The sequence below is a fragment of the Hippocampus comes genome, unplaced genomic scaffold (assembly GCF_001891065.2).
Source record: "Hippocampus comes isolate QL1 unplaced genomic scaffold, H_comes_QL1_v1.1 scaffold41, whole genome shotgun sequence".
NCBI lineage: Eukaryota > Metazoa > Chordata > Actinopteri > Syngnathiformes > Syngnathidae > Hippocampus > Hippocampus comes.
In genome coordinates, this window is record NW_017805153.1 from 2,233,556 (window position 1) to 2,257,433 (window position 23,878).

Here is a 23,878-nt window from a genome sequence, read left to right on the forward strand (position 1 = left end):
ATGATTCAAAGTCATTTTATGCGGCACACTATTTTTCAGGAATGCTCGCATTTTCATCTTTGATTGTAAATCTCTACTGAAGAAGGGCGAGTGAAACAGGTGTTAAGCAACGGCAGTACATGAGGTGACAGCAGCCATTTATGAGTCACACAAGTATTTATTAATCCTTCGCAGTGGAAAATATTTCATCATGACACCTCACACGATACTTGGAACTACACACAGACTGTACAAATGTGTGAGAAAACAAATGTCATTGTTTTGATGGCAGTGGTCTGATTCTTATCAAAGTTTTTATCAAAACTGATTTCCTTCACATGCACTTTAAATCACATCACGGCACTTACTGACAAAATGACTGTTAACATTAGTGACAGCATACATTCAGATTCCAGCTTTAAAGAACGGAAGGAAAGGAAATTCTACAACATGGTTTGTTCTAATGAACGATCACATTAAGTGTCACATTCACAATCTGGATCCTCCATTTTATGAAAGATGTCTTTTTTTTCCTGTTGTTCAGCATAAGGCAGCAGCTAGTTCCTGTTTATGTTTGATTGATTGCCTTGATATCTCAAGTACAAGTCAGTGGGGTTGTGCAACGTTTTGAGAATTTGAGACACAGTCTATCTTGCCTTTCTCAACCATCCACCCAATGGAAGGCACCTTGGGTTCAGAGGTTAGTCCTTGGATGGAAAGCCTGTTTCAACTTCATCCTCTTACGTTACAAAATGTGGTTTGGTCGTCATCATTGGATGCTTGTGTAGCTGCTGCCCAGGTAGAATCTGAAAGAAGACACTGAAATCAAATGGATATTCACACATTCAATAATCTGAAAGTGACCAGGACGTATGACCAAAGGACTGAAATTAAAGAAGATCTACAGATTGATTATAAAAGCATGGAATAATAGATTGAAATGATCACGTCAAAATACAAAAAAACTCCGTGGGGTGAACCAAAAAAAAAAAAGAAAAAAAAAGCACGTTGACAAGAAGTGGTCTTTGTGTGAAACTGACAGAATATGAGGGTGCTATGAAAGATTGGCATCTTTTTTACGGTCGCGAATGAATAACCAAATACAGTAAAGGGCTTCTAGGAGGTAGATGGAGAGCAATGATCTACCAGATCAAGCTATCGGGGCTGTTTTCTTTAAAAGAAAGAAAAAAAATTATATATATATATATATATATGAGTTTGTGTGTATAGTTGGAATTCTATTTTATTTCTCTTTTTGAGAATTCTCTTCTCTTTTGTGTGTCTTTATTATTCAAACAGCCTCTGGGCATGTCACACTTACGGATGTTTGTTTTTATATGTCGAGGAGGCCGCTATGAACAGGCAGCAATTGGCCATGGAAATGTGTGGTGTGATGAGGAAACATCCGTTCAGTTGCTTTGTTTGGTCTACTAATTACATATTTCAACTTGAATTCAACTGTGAAGCGTAATGAATCACAAGCCGTGCTTGTGCAATTTATAACATCATACAGTATTGGTGTTCTCTGTAGCCGAGCTGAAGTTTTCTTTAATTTTTTTTCTTTCTTTTTTTTTTTTTTAAAATAGAAACTGCCACAGAATGGATGCATGAATGCGAATGTTGTGAAATACAAAAACACTGCCCTAAAGGGAACAGAAAATCCAACCACAACACAAAGAGGTCGATGGTTTCATTCCATGAGCACACTGATGAAGATGAGGAAATGGACACGAGTGGCAACACAACATACAGCCACCTGCTTGGTCTCACCCTTAAGTGCTAGTGTGGTTGTCTGATTCTTCATCCATTCTAATGGCCTCAGCGCCAAACACCTCAACTGACTCACATTTATTAGGCTTTGTGTCAGAGCCCGATACTTTGTTTTCTGGAGAGCATCTGCGCACATGAGCATTAATCGAAATTCAAAAAGTAAAAGAGGGAGGAAAGAAGCAGCAGAGATTTCAGTGTGCTGTTGGTCACCTCTTCAGTGAATCCATTTTTCCTAAAGAGGTCAATGAGATTTCCATTCAAATATAAACAAACAATGACTCTTTAAGGAGAAAAAAATATCCTGTTTGGACCTAGTCGCTATAGGTAATTAAAAAAAAAAAAAGTTGAATAGAGTATCAAATTGCTAAAATCTTTTGTGGTCGAGACCAAAAATACTATACGTCAAGTTGTAAGAATTTTAACCTCTCTTTGAATATTCATTGCTTTCATACTTTTGGCCTTATTTTTTTTCTGATATAACTTTACTCTCTCACTCAAGTCAAAAGTTGAAAACGACAACTCACCTGTTGTGTGTGGGGCTGCGATTATATGGCGACAGAGGAACTGCATGTTGAGAGTAATGAGGTGTGTTCGGTGTGTCGTAGTCAGTCAGGCCGACTGCCAGCTGGTTGCGCCAGTTCCCTGCACTCTCCACTGAGGACACTGCAAGTGAGCCCAAACCAAGTGCACTCTTAGTTGGTAACTTGCTTTAATTGCTCTGCACAGATTTTTTTTTTCATCACTGCAATGGGTGACACAGTACTATTCAGTAATCCGAAGAGATTTTTCAAAACTGGTGAATCTCGTGCCAGCGCAAACCCAGTTTACCGTTTTTTGGGAATTTGGCAGACCGCACTGCACCACGCTGGGCATTCTGACGGAGCGAGGGCGTTTTCTGTTACATGGCCCCGGCTCACCTGACAATTTGGTGGCTGAAAGTAAACTAAACCTTCGACTAGCTGAAAGGTGTAAGTTGCAATTTTGCTGAATGCTACTGAGGGGCAAGGAGACAGATTCTGAGCTCCATGGATACGTGTGCCGGAGGATACCGTAATTTACTCATAAATATCGCAACCGCGGGAATCAAACCCTTTGTCTAATTGCATAAATCAATTCATTGAAGGCATTATTATTTTTATTGTTATTATTATTGTTATCATCACGGGGCGGCCCGGTAGTCCAGTGGTTAGCACGTCGACTTCACAGTGCAGAGGTACCGGGTTCAATTCCAGCTCCGGCCTCCCTGTGTGGAGTTTGCATGTTCTCCCCGGGCCTGCGTGGGTTTTCTCCGGATGCTCCGGTTTCCTCCCACATTCCAAAAACATGCATGGCAGGCTGATTGAACACTCTAAATTGTCCCTAGGTGTGAATGTGAGCGTGGATGGTTGTTCGTCTCTGTGTGCCCTGCGACTGACTGGCAACCGATTCAGGGTGTTCCCCGCCTACTGCCCGAAGACAGCTGGGATAGGCTCCAGCACCCCCGCGACCCTTGTGAGGATCAAGCGGTTCGGAAAATGAATGAATGAATGAATGTTATCATCACCATCATCTTCATTATATTTTTAAAATCACCCTCTTTGGCCACAGTACAGGTACTGTATGTGGTAGTAAGGGGGAGAGTCAAGCATAGACATGAAAGATCGGGTTGGGATCTGTGACTGCCGTGGCCAATTTAACATCATCCACCCATGTGGGTCTGCTTGCATTTCCTTTGCACGTTTCGATATTCTGCACAGACTTCAGCGAGTCGATTTCTACTTCCGCAAAGTCCAAGACTGCACTCATCCAGTTAACTGATTTTAAAGAGAATGAGAGGGGTCGCCTCCATTGGCCGGGAAGCAAATCTACGTTGTTACTCCCACAATGGCGCGTTTCGAATTGCGCGCGTCGAAGAATGCAATGATGATTTAAGGACGGGAATAAACCATTTTTAAAATGCCCGTCTTCTTGTGGGCACTGTCTTCATTGACCTATAAACGACTTGCAGACATCATCTCACCGGATGAAAATGACGTCGTTCTGCTGGAGTGGCTGAAGGCCGCCGGCATGGTCTGGTACCCTAGGCTGAGCTGAGAGCCACAGTCAAAGTCGCATCCTGTCCTCTCTTCTTCCCTGGGGCCACGGTTGCGATGGTACCACCCTCTCAGATGTTCTGCCACCATAGCCTTCTGCATGTTCTTGGCCAAAAGTTCGTTTCTGGGTCCCTCCCTGCTCCTCGGCGGCCTCACCGTCGCATAGGGATTCTGGGAAAGGCCGTCAGTTCGGTCAGAGCCGTAATGCCTGAACCTGTCGTGTCCGTGATAGCCGTTCATTTGATAGGAGGGGTTGACGTTGTAGTGGCCTTCGACGTCATTCTCATACACGTAGGCACCGTTCGCGTAAGGCTCCATATCTGGACACGGGCAGCCGGAGACGTAGTAGGCACTGGGTGGATAGTGTGCTGAGGTCTCGCAGGCGTAACTACAACCAGAATGGTGCTGAACCAGGTTGGGCATACTCCCTGTATTTCCGTACACTTCCACGTTGCGGTGCAGTCGATGCATGGTGGAGGTTCGGGAATCTAAGGTACTGTAGTGGGAGCTGGCAGGCCCGCAGAAATCCAGACTGGACTGACTGGTGTAGGAAGAGCAATCTTCCAAGACCTCTGTGCTGTTGCTGCGGTGAGCCGGTGACAAGGTGAAAACTGGCTTCTCCGGGTCTGTCTCCTTTCTCAACTGGGGCTGGGACTCCAAACTTCCACTGCGAGCCCTGAAGCCATGGGGTGAGCCCTCGCACCTGGAAAGAGGACACAGCTTGCCGCGTTACACTAATTACTCATCTGCAATATTGAAACTTTGTACCATGCGTTTGAATGACAACTTCAATTGGCGATTGAGTGGGGAATAACGGTGTTGGGGAGCCATGACCAAACCTGAGTTGGCTGCTGCTGTAGGCATTGCGGGTCATAGCTGGTGTGGGAGGCATGCTGCGGGGGTCTCTGGGAGCTCTGGGGAGGGTTTTATAAGGGCTACTGTGGGTGGAGGAGGTCTCTCTTGGATTGTGGTAGTAGAGGGAAGCTTCCTGGCCTTCAAAAGCTAATCTAAAGGGTTGTGACATTGAGGGTGATGATTAAAAAGAAAAGCAGGAATGATATGTGTGCAACAGAAGAAGGCCTCAAACACGACCGAGCAATAGATGTCGAAAATGTGTCTTCAGCAGGTCAGATTAAGCCTCACCCTTTGTTCTGGTTATTTTCCCTTTGAGATGTTGGCTTCTCTACATCGTATTCCGCCCCCAGGGAACGTAATGGACTGAACTGAGGGGAGTCTTGCACAGACTGTGACCGCGGCCGCTGGCTGGCGCTGTCCGAGTCATCTGAATACAAAAATAGGACAGCGCCAAATCAAGATCCGAACATGGGGCCTTACTACGGGATACTTTGCAGAGACGTGTCGCCAAGCTCACCGTCCTCCAAGGGGAGGCTCGACAAGGAGCTGCATTCTGACCGCATGAGCTCATCTGGACACAGAGAATGCTTCTTGTGAATACAGCAGAATCATGCAAGTTGTGACAGTTCCTTCGTTGCACTTGCTCCAAACCTGCAATGATTACTGAGGCTCGCTGGGTGGGTCTTTTCCCCTTCTTGATTCGATAATGGTTCATCTCATTTTCAATCTGCTGAAGCTTGTGCATAGCATCCAAACAGTTTCTCCTCCTCTTCTTCTTAACCGTCTTGCACAGTTCTGGCTCATTCGCTAGCTTTTTAGCTGCCTCCACGATTTTCTGCTGGAGGGCAAATCTGCTCTCCAGATTTCTCAGAAAAGGATCCTGCAGTGCAAGTCGCAAAAGACGTTAAAAGTACATTCACTTCCCTATTTTCACCACGCATCCCTTTTTTCCCTCCCTTTCCACTGTAAACGGTCTCAATATGTCCAACACATTGTGTCCCACTTTTCTGCCTGCATTTGTTGGGGTTTTATGGAGGGGTGAGCTAGACGCAGTGCTGTGCTCTGATTGGTCGACGCAGACATGTCACTACGACCGCATGTAATATAACGTAGATAAAGTGGGAAGAAAACAACTTGATACATTTTTGCTGACCCTGTGGTATTCCTAATTTATGGCAGACAATGCTTTCATATCTTCAAGTATGCGCTTATTGAAGGGTAAGACTTGCAATTTACCAAGAGCTTTTAAACTGAAGCACCCAACACAAACTTGTTTTGGTTTATCTCTACAGTTAAAAATGTCACTTTTTTATTGTTGAGAAAAGGTTAAGCCAGTAACAGTCTGGGATTGTCATTTAAACCAAATTACCACAAAGTATGAAGTGAAATTCAGGTTAAAGTGCTAATTAAAAGGCATGTCATATTGGCCAAAGGCAACTAATGAATGTGAATGATGAAAGTGCACAAGTGAAACACAGACCTCATTGTAAGGGAAAAGGTCATCCAACTTGAAAGCCGTGCCAACTCGCCGTCTAACCTGTGGTGGTCGTTCATCTGAAGACAAGGGGTACTCCTTTGGCAACTTTCCAGTAAGCTCCTGAGAACAACCAACACTTTAAATGGATACTGTCGCAGAAACAATCCATCACACACACAAATTTAATTAAAGGCTTTGGGGGAAAGGGGAATCTGGAGACAGAAAACACGAAGGAGAGGCCATTCATTAAAAATGTGACACCTTACAATGACCAAAAGTGAAATAAATGATATTTTGATGTGGCATTATGTATTAATGTTTTCAGGACACCAAAACCATACATATTGTACAAATAAATGGAACCAGAATGAGCTGAGCGGTATGGATCACTGCGGAAATGTCTCCTTCAGAACGACACATCCGTGCAGGTTAGCGCAACAATATCAAGTATTTCCGTGACCTTGATTATTTTTTTGTTCCAAAAAATATACCTTACCAGTGTATAATAGTCTGGAATACACGCGCTTTGCAAAATGGGTGGATAGTAGTAAGCATAATCCTTTAGAGCAGGGGTCCCCAACTGCCGGTCCGCGGACCGGTACCGGTCCGCAGGGCATTTGGTACCGGGCCGCACAGAAAGAACTTGCCTTATTTCCGTTTTATTTATTTCGGAATACGAAATGTGTTTTATTTTGAAAAATTACCGGATTCTCTGTTACATCCGTCTGTGTCACGCTTGACTCACGTCAAGCCACACTTCTCGGTCACGTGACCGATAACGCTCATAAACAAAACGCTGAAGCCCGCAAAATGAGTAAAAAAAGCTGCTTGGAGATCGCAAATGACTTCGGCCTTAATAGTACGTTCGAAACAACTGGATCAAAGTTATGGCTGAATACTCTGAGATCGCCACAATAGCACTGTTGCTATTTCCGACATCCTACCTGTGTGAGGTGGGGAGTTTATGCAGCAACAGCGACTAAAACAAAATTACGAAGTAGACTGGACATAAACCACACACTTGAGGTGTCATTGTCTCCTATTACCCCGAGATGGGACTGTCTGATTGCAGAAAATCAAGCTCGGGGCTGTGGTGAGTCGTCATTTTCATGCACTTTGAATTTGCGTTGTATCGTATTTTGAAGGCATTAAACATTACCAGAGCGATAAGAGTGTTGCGACCAGATTAGACGCTCCTTGTGTTTATTATTGTATTTCGAAAACACCACAGTTTTCATGCAGCTCATACCATATTATTTTGTTGTATTAATTCCGCCACACCTTAAATGCCGGTCCCTGAAAATAATGTCTGACTTAAACCGGTCCGTGGGGCAAAAAAGGTTGGGGACCCCTGCTTTAGAGGACAAAAAGACAGAGAAACAAGGGCAAGTAAACAGAATATCTCACCGCTTCCCGGAGACAAATCTTCTTTAATTCCTTTGTCTTTTTGGCCAAGATATCTTGAATCTCCTGCTCTTTCTTTCTCAGCTCAGAGAGTTTCTCTTTCTTCTGCTCCTCACTCATTTCAGAGTCTGCAGAACCTGTAAAATATGAATTTGAATAGTTGCACAGTTATTTTACGCCCCCAAAAATCTGTTGATTGATACACTACACTGAAAGGGGAAGTCAACGCAAACATTTTCTTTCGAGTAATAAGTTCCATGCAGCACCAGTTGACTAAATACACTATCCTGATAAAGAAAATATGAGTTAACATCTAAAATCCACACGTTTCTCTCCATTTCAGAGGGCGGCCATTTTGCCACTTGCTGTCGACTGAAAATGACATCGCATTTGCTCAGGGCTCAGGTAACAAGCGATCATGGCTGAGCTTCAGAAAACAGGTGAGGCATGATTGGTCATTACCCGAGCACTGAGCAACTGTGAGGTCATTTTCAGTTGACAGCAAGTGGCAAAATGGCTGCCCCCTGAGATGGGTGAAAACGGGTGTATTTTGTTGCTTAAATCAAATTCCATAAACGCAATATTAAGCGGAATGCTGTGTTTTGTCTTGACATCCCCTTTAAATATTTTGCATTCTTGACATTGGCTGCAGGTTGCTCTGGAAGCGTCACGAGTACAACCAACCTGTCGATACCAGGCTCCCATTGCTGGCTGTAATCAAGTTATTTTTCAGGACGGACTCTCCAAGTTTGTTTGTCTTTGCCCCTGCATGCTCGTTCAGATCCATGGCAATTTCCTCCAAGCTTTTGGAGACTCCGAGTTTAGCCTAACGGAAAGGAGGAATCAAATCTTTTTGCATGGATCTCTTTTTACTTTGCCACTCTGAAATGCATTGTAAGTCTCACACTCACTTTGCTCTGCTTTCTGTCCAAGTAGAATTGATGTTGGCTAATAGCCATGACCCAAATAGTTTTGATCAAAGAGTGGCTCGCATACCAAGTGTGGATGAGGAGGCCAGTTTGTCCAAAGGTGCGCTTGGTTACTGCTCTCCTGAAGCAAAAGGATCAGTGGTGAACTGTGTGTCTTATTTCAGATTTCAGATCAAGGTGGGTAATCTCATACAAACCAAAGGGATGTAAAACAACAACAACAGTAACACCAAATAATGAACTTTAAAAAAAAAAAAAACAAAATCTCACCTGTGTGGATCATTAACCTCCACTGCAAATTTTTTCTCCCTGAAGTACAAATTTTCCAGTTGCTTCCACTGATAAAGCTGGTAGTCACAATAGAGAAAGCGCACAAAGTAAATAAACGGCACTCATTCTGTGACCAATCAAGTGTCATTAGAGTCTGGTTTACCAACACCGCAACATTACAGCTGTTCAGTGGGCACAATACTCCCACATTACGAAATCAAGACTCATCACTACATGTTCCGTGGCTCATCGGCCAGGTGCTCCGTGACAGCAGCCTTATTTCAAGTCATTTGTGACTAACTGCATGTCTAGTCCGGCGGCGAATGAAACACACATTTCAAAAGAATTTTTTTTTAATGTTACATGGGTGAACAGCATGAGGGGGTGACAACAAATAATGTATTACATAATAATGTAAAAGTTCTCAGAGCTTCATTTAAAAGTATCATATTCTATGCATAAAAAAAAGAATTGAAATCGACTTCTTACCACTACAAAGGGTCTTCAATTTCAGATCCTATTTGGTAGTTATGAAATCCTCTCTGGCTTCACTCTCAACACCAACTTGTACTAGGACTGGATCATGTCAGCTCCTGACTTGCCTCCTCAGGTATTCTCATGCATGTTAACGCCCAAAGCCATCCCTCTTTTCGTTCTGACATTAGCAGCTCCCTCCCCTCCCTTCACCTTGCCTCCCCACCATACAGGCAGCAGACACTTGCACAATCCAGCCCTCAAAGTAAAACTGCATCATCCCGTGCAAGCCACCAGAATGTATTCTTCACCTGACACGTTTGAAATAATATTTCCGCTTCTTCTTGGCCCGTACCGCACATGCCAAAGGTCTTATTCAGCATGGCATCATTCGCATGGGTGTCTCTATCACTTGGCAATCTAAAATGGCTGACGTGTGCGGAAGTTCCAGTAAAGGAACACTTGAAACGACATGAATGATTTTTAGCAATGAAAAGGTCCGGCCCTTGAATTCATTTGAATCAGAAATGAGGACTCAGCCCGCCGACAGTGTCCGGTGCAGACAAGCCATTTTAAAGCCACAACAGTAGGATCATATTTACCTTTCTGGGTTTCAGCTTGTCTTGTAGATCATACTGGCCAATGCCTTTATAACTGATCCCAAGCCACCATGGCATCCCTTGTTTATCCTGGACGGGGTGGAAAAAATAGAGTGAACATCTGTTCCGTTCCCAGAGCAAAGATGAGCAGAAAGCCTACCTTCACTTCATAATAGTGGACACCATATGTGGGCAAGGATTCCACAAGCGTCAGATACCTACAGTGAAGAGTGTTATTAAAACCACAAGGTGCTTCATAACGTCCACATGGGCTGTGGCGAGGAGGAATTCTAGAGCATTTGATCTGGTGCGTCTGTGTGATTCACTCGACTGAACATATTGATTGATTTCTACCAGTTGATGGGGAAAAGGGATTCCAGCAAGACAAAGTGAAAAGGAAGCCTCGGTGGAGGAGGGAGATTAATGACCTGAAGCCATTTCAACATTAATTAATGTCGAACGTGTTTCAACAAATCAATATTTTATTTTAACTTCAACACTTACTGTACAATGGCCTGCCCTCTGGAGACTCCTCTGAGCTGTTTATAATAGTCGATGACTCGATCCTCACTGCATTAGCATAAAGAAAGTGAGATAAATTGTTTTCGAGATGAATCGTGAATACATTAAAAGGTGAGCTGCTAATCACAACTCAGACTGGCCTTTAAGCATACCAGTAAGCAAGCGATGGGTGCTCCTTGAGGACTTTAGTGGGAAGAGCGGGCAGCTTCTTTAAGTCAGCTCGGGTGGCTTCATCGCTTGGCAAGGGAAAAGGAAGGAGATGAATGACAGAAAAAGTCCGGTGATTATATGTTCATTCTCAGCGCTACCAACTCACGACCAGATTTTGGTCTTCAAAACTTCGGCTATGAGAAAGCAAGAACTCATTCACCTTTGGATGGTCTTATATAGCCATCATTCTTGCAGTACAAAACAGATCTAAGGCGCCCTAAAAATAGAATTGTTTTTGATGCTTAAGCTTTGTCGGTATTATTTTAAGTGTGATTTATTTTTAAGATTTTTCAACAGACCTCTCAGTATGACACAGTTCTTTTCTACACCACTGTTGTTAAAATTGATATGCATCCAGTGTCATTCAAGACATCAGCATTATTATCTTCATAAAACCAGAATTCTTTTGAGTCAACTCTTGAATTGGATCTCATCAGATTATGCAAGTGTATCTCATTTCATGTAATTATGTGGTGGACTTGAAGCTAGCTGTTTGCTGCTCTTTCCTGGCATGTCAAGTCTCCCCTTTGGGTCTGTCAGTACCATGAGATTCATTAGTAGACGGGTGTGAGCTACTCAGCGCACTATGGTAAGCCTCACATTACATTGCTATTGATTGTTAGTGTCCCCATTGTTGAGAAACAAGTGACCTATTGAACATTTTCGCCAACAGATCGCCCTTAACTTATCGTGCTGCCAGTCAATACTTATCACCCATCTGATAATAACAAGCTCTTACCTTGTGTAGTCTCCTTTAGACTCCTAGTTAAATAAAGAAATAGAAAAAGAACATCTCATTAGGCTTTAGCTTCACTTTAAAGGATGTAACAGATTTGGGTTTTTTTAAGGGCAGTAAAGGCACCAACCTGCAAAGCATTTGCTGCCAATTTAAAGACATTGTCACTCTCAACTTCTATAATCCCCTATGAGACAAAGAAGGATTTTAGATGAACAGATTGCACACGGTGATCCACACTCAAACATTTTCGGATCGACTTCAGTACGTATTAGTCTGTCCTCAGAATAAATCATTTCTTTCTGCTTTCTTACACACATTCCTCCTAGGCGAGTGAAAACTGCCCTGCGGCTGAGAAAAGGCGCTGCCACTTACGTTATAGACAGCAGATTTTGCATTGAGGAAGAATAACTCCACTGTGATGATGTCCTTCAGCTGTGTGATGTTTTCCACATAAAATCTATGAAAGATGAATGCACAAGCATGTAATGTTTTTCATTGAACTTTCTTTCAAGATACATAAAACGGATCCTAGCTGTAGGATGGAGCTATAAAATAATATGTACGTGGTCTGGGTCAAATCTATGGTAACAGTCATATTCATTGTAAAATAGTCATGCCAGAATTGCAGGATAATTTAACCATCAACTATTTTGAAAACTTGACCATTTTATTTTATCTTTTCCCCCTCCGCCTGCCTTTTGTTTTTACAAAATATGGTATACAAAGTAAAAAAAACATTATATAGATTCATCCGTGCTCAGCCATCAGCGGTACTTTTTTTTTTTTTTAGGTATTTTCTTTGTTGGCTCATATATTTTGCTGCGTTTGTCACAGCTTTTCTACAGATTCTTCGACACCTGAAGAACTCCACCCAAAATATTTCTGAGGGAGTCATTTATAGTAAAGTCAAATTCCATTTTATTTAAATGCAAATTGAATGTTAATATCACACTGTTAACAGTAATGGAGTTGCAGGTAGCAGGGTTGTAAATAATGTTCACAAGCGTCTGATAGTGTTAGCTGCTACGATTACTGGTCGAGAACGTAGTTATATACGGTCATAAAAAATTATATACAATAAAGAAAAAAAGTGGATATAGGATGTTTTTTTCTGATATTATGAGTTACAGGATTGTATTCGCTTGAGAGACACACTCCGTTACGACTAAAAAGTAATAAATAGATGTGCAGATTTATTAGGTCTTCCCATGGTCACAGCAATTAGCTTGATGATGCCATTTCTGCTGAGTTATGCAGATCTTTTATTTCCCCCTCTCCATCTAAAGGGCTAAAAATGTTTGAGCTTGTATTTTGGGAGACACAACTTTAGAACGTAATGACTCGGATTTCGACTATGCCTGTTACTAAACAAAATGATTTAACTCTTAGAAGCAAGACGTCACCAAAATCATAATCAACAACGCCTGATTCAAAACCCATTTTATCTGTTACATTTTATTTGTATTTTGGTCAACAAGAATGAGCGACAAAAGGAAAAAGTCATTTTCGGGTGTGCTCAAGAGAATTTGGTGTTTTAATTCATTTAGAAACCACTTTTTTCCATAGCAACAATTACATTTTACCTGCATTTTGTGCCCGAATAACTGTGCGACTTGATGACCTATTCTTACAGCACGAAGTACTTCACAAGAACCACAAGAGTAAACCGAGAACACACTGCACTGTGTTTACTTTGTATCCTATTTTTATTTTGTTCTCCATGCAGCGCTGCACCCTGCTGGAGAGCTTTAGCCCTGCATGTGAAGGTTTCTTGTTACCTGACCAGGAAGTTGAGGGCAATGGAGCCCTGCCTCTTGGAAAAGTCATGATCAAGAACTCTCCGGTCCATCTGCAGCCACTTACACTGACCACTGCAAAAGAAAGCGAGCGTGCTGTCTTTTAAAAATCACCAGCAATAAATATTTAGAGCACTGCAAATACTTAGGTTAGGCCAACGGTTTACATACTTGTCACTGAAAAACGCAAGTCCGAAGAATTCCTTCTCTTTGAGGTTGAAATGGGAAGAGACGAGGTCGACGAGTTCATACGACAGTAGCTTTGGCTGTGGAAGGAGATTTTTTTTTTTTAGATTCAGCGTCAGCTTCCAGAACTGAAGTCTGTTTGCCTCATTCCCTTATAGAAGTGACGAATCTGCAAGCTAAACTCAAAGTGCAGCAGCCTCTGTGACTGATTATGTTGTCTACTAAACATCCTGCGCTGTGCTGGTGCACTGCTTTCAATGCATTTTAATTATTTTTGAAAGGCCCCAACCACAGTGAAATACAGTTGATGTGAGGTGCGCTGAGGGTTTGTGCACAGTCACGTGTGGAATTCTCCACACATCGCTGACCTGGAGCCGCGCCCCTCAGGTTGCATAGTGAGGCTTCTCAGTTATGAAACAAATATTGACCATCTCCGCGTTATTCACACCTGAACCAGCAGCTCCAGCTTCCTGTCATCTAGCAACTGCACTTGACACAGTCGGCCCTCAGTCATCTACAGGGACACAAAAGAGGAAATTGGAGCATGCTTTTCATCTTCATGGGCATCGTTTTTAATTAAAAAAAAAATAAAAAATCTACTGACGAAAATATGTTGACATCACAAAAAAAAAGACACGGATGAGACTAAAGTATTTCACGTCACAGTTGCCATAGTGAACTAATAGCCGAGCGCCAAATGCAGTGATCCTTCTTAAAGAAATACTAACGTCATGAAACGACAATGAAAGCATTGTCCCAAAGATTTGTTGCCATAGTAATTCGTTGAAGGATTTGAGTGACTTCACATTTGGTTTCAAGTCAGTCTTTTTAGCTTTTAATCGAACAAATATATTTCAATAAACAAACATGTTTGCACACATTTCCAACCTGCCCAGCGAACAACTTTTTCAATTGTGATTAAACTGCAGATCTGCTAAATCCAAAGGACTGCAAGTCAATGACATTTGCTCCATTGGGATAATTTTCCTTGCATTGATGCGACAGCACGCTGCTGTGAGTGCATTCAAATTCTCAGTTCAGATGATACATTTACGAGGGCAACATCGAAACGATCTTGGAAAAAAAGAGTGGGTGGATCTGACAGTCCTGTTATCTGACAAAATGAGGCTTATCACTTCTTGTCCGGTTCTATCATAGAGAAGCAAGCGACTCTCATACCTGGTAAAACTCTCCAGGCAGAGCGCAGGAGCGGATGCATTCCTGACTCATCCCTTCATTGCTCTCTTCTTGCGGGGTTCGGAAAAAGCACTGCAGACTCTCTGCATGCAGGCTTCTGGGTTTGCGACGGCTTAGCGGTCACTTCACATGCATTCGGCAGCCGATTTAATTAGGCCAAGGCGGGTCAGACTGCTGCCCACCGTTGCTCAATTTAGTATTGACTGTCTCACAGTATATGTGGATATGTTTCAGGCAGAAATGGAAATATGATGTCTTTCAACATATTAGATTGTTTCTTTTTAATTGCTCACACAGGCCAGACTCCTTGCAACGCTTTTGAATCATTCCATTGCTCTTGGAAGCTCTTATTTCATTATCATTTCAGAATAATGTAATTTGCAAAATTCTCTCTCACAGTCTAAATCAGGGGTTTTAAACTCATTTCACATGGTGGGCCACATACGGCCTCGGTAGATGTCAAGTAGGCCGGACCATTAAAATGATACCATACTTTGCTATAAATAACCAAAACAATATGTCTTTCCTTTGTTTTGGTATAAAGAAGCACAAGAACATTAGGAAAATGTTGAAATTTAATGAACATATCTTTTACAAAACATATCATGAAGCACCTTACATTTCCTTCGACAAACGTGCAATTTACTTTTATCATTCACATATATGCATTGCAACTGATCCCACTGATTGTACAAACTTTAACAAGTAATTGGTATTGAAAAATATAGTAATGCACTTTAAGATTAAACGAGATTTATAAAGAAAGGAAGTTTTAAACCATTTACACGTGCATATAAAATCTAAATGTAATCCCTGCCTACACCTTACAAACTAAGGAGAGTGCTATTGATAGCATCTGCTGTCATGGGTCTGTCTCAGTGACGGACTGAGGCTGCTGTTGTCTTCTTCTCTGATCAAAACAATGTCCCCTTGCGGATACTCAATGAATTGCACCTTATTAAAAATATTAATTCTGTGTCTTTAATGCATTTTTTTCACTTTTAAATTATCCTGTGGGCCTGATTGAACCTCCTTGCGGGCTGGTTCCGGCCCGCGGGCAGTACGTTTGACACCCTGCTTTACATAATCATCTCGTGGGCCGGATTAAACTCCTTTGTGGGCCGGATCCGGCCCGCGCGCCGTATGTTTGACACCATGGTCTAAATGAAAAGCTGTGTGCTCGATAAATTAAAAAAATGGACTATATCTGCATTTTATCATGTTGGTTTATTAAGTTGTGACAGTACTGTACAGGTGGTGCGGTGTTTAACATATCTCTGAACTTAGCATGCAATACACCAGTCTGGCCGCTAGATGTTGCAGTCAATTGTATTCTGCTTGTTTTAGTGAAGAAAGTGGGTGGACTCTTGAAACTTGCACAAGACACTGGGGAAGGGTCTTGAGAGGTTGGAAAACCAAAGCGTGTGTATAAAAAGAGAGGGAGTATGACTTTAAAAGATCTACACAGTTGGTCCGTAAGCGCTTGCAGCCATGCTATTTATATCTGATGGCACGATCCGGACTCGCCCTGCAGCCTATCAGTGGCAGCATAAAGTCGAGCTTCCATATCAACCTGATTCAGACACAAAAATGGTGCTGGCTGGCATTTTAAACTGATCAATACACTGTGATAACAAATAAATGAAAAATTGGCAATTGTGGTTGTCTTCATTTAAGACATTGCCCAATACTGTACACACACCGCAGACAACAACCTACTCAGCTTAAAAAAAAAAGCCTGCAAGGCCTCTAGAGGACAACACTTCAACATTCATTTTAAGATAAAGAAGAGCCAGTAATTGTTTTGTTTTGTTTGTTTTGTTAATCTTTAGAGACATGCAAAACGGACCTTTTCTCTGCTGTTGGATTTACCACAGTTGGCATACCATGTGTGTGTAAGCTTACCTCCGTGCATACCTGTAAACTTCACAGCACAAAAAATGCCCATGTGACATTCATGATGGCTAAAGATAAAGTCTTCAAGCTAGAAAACAAGCAGAAAAATTTAACCTGTCACAATTCAGACCTGTCCAGACATTCGACTGTCTCATCTCAGCTTCCACTTTTCATGCATTATTGATGACAGCTGGTGTTACACCAAACAGTGTTTGTTTTCTTGAAGACACCCAATTGGAGAACACATGATACAAATGGAATGAGCTTGTATTAGAATTAGAGAAATATCAAGAGTGCGATTAACAGCCAACCAATCCAGGGTGTACCCCGCCTTTCACCCAAAGTCAGATAGGATCGGCTCCAGCTCACCTGTGACCCGAATGAGAACAAGCGTGACAGAAAATGCATGCATGGATGTTGCTTGAGGTAGCCACAATCCGGCATGCAAATACAGCTTGGTGGACACCTGACACCGACACACTCCTCTACACAGACAATGATGAATACATCTGAAGGATTTTTGGTCATCACCCTGATCAGACATCTCCACATGGGTCATTTTGTCAGCAGTCAGCAGATAGCTAAGTATCAACCATCACCCAATGTTGCAACCCTGTGATATCCAGGAAAGTGACGTAAGGCTCAAGATGATGTCATTCGAAATTCTATGTGTGACAAAAATGTGGATCTTTGATGCACTAATTGGGGGCGGAGTCACGGCAGTGTGATTCATGCTGATGATGTCGTCATGCTGTGTAACTTCTTCCAGACCTGAAAAGGACGTCCTCAGGGACGCGGGGACATTCAACTGTATTTTCATTGTATTTGCACTACAAAAACTGGAAAAGTCTGTAACCGTCCGATCTGCTCCCGTGAGCAAAACTGGCACACTGAAACAGACACTAAGGTGACATTTATTTGGCAATTTTACCACGTGCCCAAATGATTCAGTATTTCAAAGTAAACTGATAAACTGATGTCATATGCACCCTCAAGTTAATGTTGTACCTCTTGTTCACTTTCCAAGGCATCTAAATATTTGAACACAAAGACCCAGAGGCTTCATAATTCCTTGGCCTCTGTCATTATACCAACACCCACTAAAATTGAAATGGAGTTACAGAACCAGAGCTGCATCTTTACCTGAAGAAGGGCAATACATGATTTTTATTGGATTGTAACTTCTTTTTTTCTTTTTTTTTCTTTTTCGAGGCAGCGCAGTGGTTTCCCCATCTCCCTCACAGTTCTTGCCATTGAATCTCAGCGACAAGTTCCTGTCTTGAGTTTGCAAGTTCTCCCCGTGCTTGTATCTCCCGCTACTCCAACTTCCTCCCACATTCCATAATCATGCTTGTTAGGTTTATTCAAGACTCCTTAGTTAGGAATGTACAGTACATGTGCCCTGTTATTGATAATATCACACCTCTCGTCCAAAGTCAGCCACAGATCTCGGATAGATGGATGGAATTTTGATCTGAGTTGGGTGCTAAACGGACTCAAAGCAAATACATGAATGATGGTGGAGAAATAACTGGGTCATTTCTGGTTTGTAATCATCTTGGGACTTTGTCGATGTACTGCACCGTGTCCTATTGTGTGCTGGCATCTGCCTTTGTAGCCCAAAGGTAGCATTGCATTTCCACAAATCCAGTTGTGAAGCAGTTTCAGACAGCAGTTGTGTGCTATAACGGTGCAGTTGGCTCAAATGCTGCCTCTAAAAATTGGGTACGAAGCATAATTGAAGACATGCTGAAGTGAGCCCTTGCCATCGCTCGCAGAATGACAGTCCCTGGCAGCACCAATGACAGAGGCCCTTGCACACTACTGCAGGGGCTTTCTGCAGAGCCTTTCGCCTAGTAGAAATTATATCAGGAAAACAATGCGATATCCCCTTCATTAGAAGTTATCCTTTTCTGTATTGATTATCAGGAGAGCTTGCATCAAAAGTTAATCATTGTTTCCCCCTATGTGGTCTTTCACCAAAGATCATTTTCCGAAAGGCTATTACCACACTATATCTTCCATACATACAGTAAGAGGTAGGCTCAAGCTTCAGTTCACATATACCCGTTTGAGTCTTACAGACATTTTTAGAAAATTTCCAGGCACTATGATTCTGAAAAAGAGGTTTGCTAATGTTTTCAAACAGCCAAAAGATAGAAGAGCCTGCCTGATCCTCCCTTCTTTGCAGGCCTTGTACACTGTCCAACAAAGATGTGCAATGAAAGGTGACATCCAATGAAGCGAATTTTCTTTTACGACTCGTTATTTATGGATCTTTGAAAGAAATGCCTCCAAATGTCCACGTTGTTGATAAATGACGCAGGACATCCGCTGCAACAAATAGGAAGCACGACAAAGTTGGACATGTGTGTCCATGGGACCCAACCACCAAAGCAAGACATCCTGTTTATGATCCCTTTAAATACATGCAGACGGAGCTTTTCCTCTGAGATAACGATGTCTAACTTGGACTTGTCTACCGTTTTTAACCTGCAAATAAAACTCTTTCACCACATGAATACAGGATGTGTGTCCATGTAATTCAATACCACTATAATAATTGTCATTTTTATATCATTGTGCAATTTCACGTTTTGAAATTTGAATTATGCATCCAAACACAAAGTGTTCAGTATTTAACTGAGTGCTGGAAAGTGAACCCTGTCAAACTGATGATTCATGTACCATTTTTTATATTCGCCAAGTCACACTGCCAATATGACTGCATTAAATAGCACTCTGGCTCAGTTGAGCAAAAATTGTTCTCACATCCTAAATAGTGGCCTATATGTGCTTTATCCACCTCCATCAGGATCACAGTGTGGGGATTGGCCCAGCTCAGGGCCATTGAGAGAACAATGCATTTGTGTGAAAGTCTATGGGTGGTTTCCACCTGTGCTCTTGCCTCAAAACACATATGTCAAATGAATGATTTCTTTCTTTTTTTCCCCACTGCGAGCAACACGCGTGTCTCCGGTGGAGGCGGCAAACCCAAACCCACGTCCCTTAACGGGTCCTACTTTTTTGTCTCCTCGAAGCCCGGGACAGAAGCGGCGTGTATCAGCTCCACGATCTCAACATGTATCTTCTTACCTTTGCGTTTAAATGTCCTTAAGAATAGAAAAGATGGAGCTTCCCCCGCATGCCGGTTGCTCCCGATCAGCCGTCTCGCCGGTTGCGCTCGCCGTGAAAGGGAGTCGCCCCACAGCCGCTGCCCATGCTCATCCCCTCAGTGTGTTGCTGTTGCTGCTAATACTGAACGCGCCTCGTATCGAGCCACACGCACCACGCCTTCAACCGCCGGCTATTATGCGAACAAGCATAGCACCCACCTCCCTCCATCTACCTCCATCCCTCCTCCGACCCCCCGCACCCCCATTCAGCAGCTGCCGGCCGGCCTGCTTCCCAATGAATGGTCTCAAGTGAGGCGAGCAAGAGGATGCATGTGCTCCGCAGCCCTCATTATGAGGACTGACATCATTTAGGATTACTGTACCTCCCCCACACACACTACTGAAACGCTCTCATACATACTGTACTAAAAAACTCGTGCACAATAGAGAGTGTTTTTATTTATTTATTTTGCTCACACGCAACCGAAACAATCTCACACTCCCCTATACGTCATGCTATTTTCTAAAGCTGCCTTTTACACTTACTGGATATTTCGTTATACCTGTATAGCCTACATATGCACAGCACAGGCCAATCAGGCCCACGGGAGCTGTACCAAAAGGTTGCACTTGCAAGTACAGTATTGTGATATTATCTTGATAATTCTTGTTGTGTTTAAGGAGTAAAGCAGCATAGAATTCCACTGCATCATGAGAAATGTTATTTTGACACTTTCATGTGGTTATATAACTAGAATATTGTCCACCCATCCATTATCCGAGCTGCGTATCCTCACGAGGGTCTTGGGCGTGTTGGAACCTTTTCCAACAGTCTTCGGGCAGTAAGTGGGGTATACCCTGAACTGGTTGCCTGCAGCCAATTGCAGGGCACACACATCGACAAACAACCATTTAGACTCACAATCACACCGAGGAACAATTTAGAGAATTCCATTAATCTACCGTCCATGTTTTTGGAATGTGGGAGGAAACCAGAGTACTTGAAGAAAACCCACGCATGCATGGGGAGAACATGCAAACACCACACAGGAGGGCCAGACCTCTGCACTGTGAGGTGGACGTGGTAACCAGTCGTCCACCACGCTACCCTATCAGAAATTACAATCACAATCATAAACATATGGTAATACATGTCTAACTGTATTTTAAGTCTGGGCATTACTGTAAAATATATTATTTTTGCACTTTTTAACTGTACAGATTGTCAACTATTGGATCCCATTGTACAGTGTCTAAAACAGACACAGAGTGCATACAATTAAAATAATGAAAGTAATATTAAATAGGCTTTTATTTATATATATCTATATATCTATATATATACACATGTGTGTTTTGTGTGTGTGTGTGAGAAAGGTTATCTAAAGCTACGGTTGCTAGCATTCCTTGAGAACTTGCTGTACAAATGATGCTGATAGACGTACAGAATTGGGATTTGACATCTCAGACAAAGCGCATCTAGACTATTGTCCACTTGGAGTTGCCAGACCATTTAGAGTTGCGGGGTCATGTAGAAATCTACTCTCTCCCCTTGATGAAAAATACCAGTAGGCCACAGAGTCACTGAGCCAGTGGTTCTTAACCTTATTAGAGGTATCGAACCCAACCAGTTCATATGCAAATTCATCGAACCCTTCATTACTGAAAAATAAAAATTCAAGAGGTGTTCCTTCAGTTTTGCCGGTGCAAGGCTAGATTTGCTCAACTTGGCAAAACAAATGATGCAATAGGATGTTGAGACCAATCACATTCCATGATGCATACGAATCCATGTGGTACATATTTGTCCGACCACTTTGTTTTTTTGGGGTTTTTTTTGCTCGACATAGTTAGCATGTATTAAAACATTCTAAAAAAAAATGACACGACGTACTCTCATGACAGTCACACGTTGACTACTATGCGAACTCAATTTCCCGCAGCACTGATTGGACAAGCAATGTAATGTGATCATCTGCAGCCAGTGATGGCCAAGCGGGCGTGTCATAACTAATTGACATGGGTCTGTCGGGTGTGTCTTAACCTCCATGACAGAGGCTGCGTCGAACCCCTGAGACGATTCACCGAACCCCTGGCGTTCGATCGAACCCAGGTTAAGAACCACTGCACTAAGCCAATGCTGTTTTGTAATGCAATGTCAATAAAAGTACAGTAATCATGTCATATGTTGAATATTGAAGAAATCTTTAGATGACCAAAATATAATAAAAATCATTATCTTTAACCAAAATGGGAGACATGGCTTCAAATTTACAGCATAAAATGCATTCATTCTCGTTGGGGTAATTTTTGTTCTCACTCATGGAAAAGTGTAGGTATAGGTGGGTCATGCATCTCGGGGTTAAGATTGTTGGAGTTTGTTTCCCATTTGGTGGCCTGAAAACAAGGTGCTAAGGCTGCTAAAATATTCATGACAATCTATTACAAATACTCCACAGGTCATTTTCGTGTTGCTTCAGTGAAGTCACAAAAACACAATTTGGGCTAATGTAGCAGATAACTTCCATATCACAAGACAACAGTGCAGCTATACTGTATGCAGAGAGCCTTTATGCTGACTGGTGCTTCCTCGCCCCCCAGCCCCCACCCCCCCTTGCTCTTGGCATTGTGATATCAGACATGAATAATTATCTCATTAAGATCCCCCAGAACCATCTGTCCAGTCAGTCTCCTCCTAGAACACGCTTATCAACAAAAGACCCTCATTACCCTCGTTACCCTCATTAGGAATTTAAGCTTTTGCCACATTCTAAAACGACAACTGTGAGTGTGCCATATCATGTTTTTCAAAATACATATGACTGAGTACTTCACAATTCAGTTTCACTTATATTCCGATGTGTCTGAAAACATTTTATATAGCCTATGTTCGGTGATCTTTGTCATTGTTATGAGGTAGAACTCTACCATTGGGATTTCAGCAAGTTTTCCCCTTGTGGCATCTTGACAGAGTTTTGTCCCCACCAAGACATTAGGGAAATCAGTAGTATTTTTTTCTTGTGCTTGCTTAAGGTTTTGTCACTTTGTGCCACTTCCACACGAGGAAAAAGAAGCGCTGACTTCACAAACGAATCCAGACGATCCCCCAAAATAAGTACCGGTAAGTAAATACATAAATAAATAAACGAATAAATAAACAGATCCCAGATGTTTGCTGCTGTGACATTCAAAAAAGAGGGAGTGCTCTCCATCTGTCATTTCATAAACAAACGTGTTGAACAACTTTAACGCTGCAAAACACCCGTATCCTGAAGCTGTCTTCTTTTGCCTTCTCGGGTCCTGGTTTGACAGTGACACACAAAAAGTACTCCAAGTAATTATCTCTTAGCTATATTCAGTTTAAGGAGCTTTCGTGACACCAGCCTCTCTCTTCACACCTGAATAGGAGTGTCTACCTTGCGTTGTTTGTTTAATTTCAGCTCATTCGTCAGCCATGTTTGCTCGTTTGTCACCGCTCATTAATACTGTGCAAACAATGTTTCAATTTCATTACTGTCAACAGAAAAAGCTGTATGTAAAGCATGGGATTATGGGGCAAAGTAGCTGCAAGCATACGAGCAACATATTCAATATGGCTGTCAGAAGCACATACTGTATTTTGATTTCAGGACTGTTTTTTATTGTGTGATTTATTCTGAGGCAGCCAATAAAATATGAATTATTTCAAATGTATGTATAGTTTTCCCCTTGGAGCACATTACAAAGGGCTTTGCAAGTATGGGGGCCTCCCTCAATTGGTGACTTTGGGTAATGAGTGCCTCTATTCATCAACAACAAATGCGTCTATGTGTGCCTGTCAACCGTGGCTGGATAATAATAACCTTACATGTCGTTAAGTGGCAGGGGCGTCACTAGGTTTGAAGAATAAGGGGGGCTTAGCCCCAAGGGGAACACAGCCCCTTTAGGGGGGTACGGGGGCATGCCCCCCCGGGAGAAATTTTTTCTACATTCTGTTAAAAATCCATCAATTCCGTGCACTTTGAGAGCAAAATGAAGAGGCTATGAAGAACGACACACATCACATTAGTATCCTCTTTACTATGATGGGGCTTCCTCCCCTGGACTTTAACTGGACTAGATAATAGAAATTATAAAGAGTTCAAAAGTTCAATCTTGGTTGTTCAAGGGAATTAGAAGGATGCCCGATAACAAAACCTATATGACAGTAGGCCTATATTCCTCTCGACCAAAATGTATTAATATATGCTTAGCCCCCAGAAGACTATGTATTTTGAGATGTCTGCCGCGATATGCAATTTAAGTTAGTACAATGAGATGCAAAAGCTTCATCACTTTGGAAAAACACAAGTTTGCTGCCCAATACTTACTGTAAGCTCCGATTGCATTTTGGGAACAGCCTTGCAAG

At 42.3% G+C, this 23,878-nt stretch overlaps 1 protein-coding gene across 4 annotated transcripts; it reads right to left on the reverse strand.

The window, feature by feature from the left end:
• Positions 1-137: 137 nt before the first annotated feature.
• frmd4bb (FERM domain containing 4Bb) lies at positions 138-19,858 on the reverse strand. Of its 4 annotated transcripts, XM_019868478.1 has the most exons (24): positions 19,472-19,857; positions 13,731-13,796; positions 13,268-13,362; positions 13,079-13,171; positions 11,673-11,757; positions 11,428-11,484; positions 11,301-11,323; positions 10,504-10,587; positions 10,334-10,399; positions 9,990-10,047; positions 9,833-9,919; positions 8,757-8,833; positions 8,469-8,607; positions 8,242-8,383; positions 7,561-7,694; positions 6,157-6,273; positions 5,328-5,556; positions 5,194-5,247; positions 4,965-5,103; positions 4,661-4,828; positions 3,749-4,524; positions 2,274-2,412; positions 1,750-1,875; positions 138-785 (listed from the first exon to the last, which is right to left on the reverse strand). In XM_019868478.1, exons 2-23 carry the CDS (start codon positions 13,794-13,796, stop codon positions 1,752-1,754), a joined length of 2,952 nt encoding a protein of 983 aa, XP_019724037.1. In that variant the 5' UTR covers positions 19,472-19,857; the 3' UTR covers positions 138-785; positions 1,750-1,751. The 4 variants fall into 4 exon arrangements, with proteins under 4 accessions (XP_019724037.1, XP_019724039.1, XP_019724038.1 ...); XM_019868480.1 differs by lacking the exon at positions 4,661-4,828 and having other exon boundaries at positions 19,472-19,858; XM_019868479.1 differs by lacking the exon at positions 1,750-1,875 and having other exon boundaries at positions 19,472-19,856.
• Between the last annotated feature and the right edge of the window lie 4,020 nt (positions 19,859-23,878).

Excerpts from the sequence above, each read along its gene's own strand:
- frmd4bb (XM_019868478.1), bottom strand. The coding sequence starts at position 13,796 with ATGACTGAGGGCCGACTGTGTCAAGTGCAGTTGCTAGATGACAGGAAG. Across the intron at positions 10,048-10,333 it reads AGAGGGCAGGCCATTGTACA|GTATCTGACGCTTGTGGAAT; the intron begins GTAAGTGTTGAA and ends TCTTCACTGTAG. Across the intron at positions 4,829-4,964 it reads GAAAATAACCAGAACAAAGG|ATTAGCTTTTGAAGGCCAGG; the intron begins GTGAGGCTTAAT and ends ACAACCCTTTAG.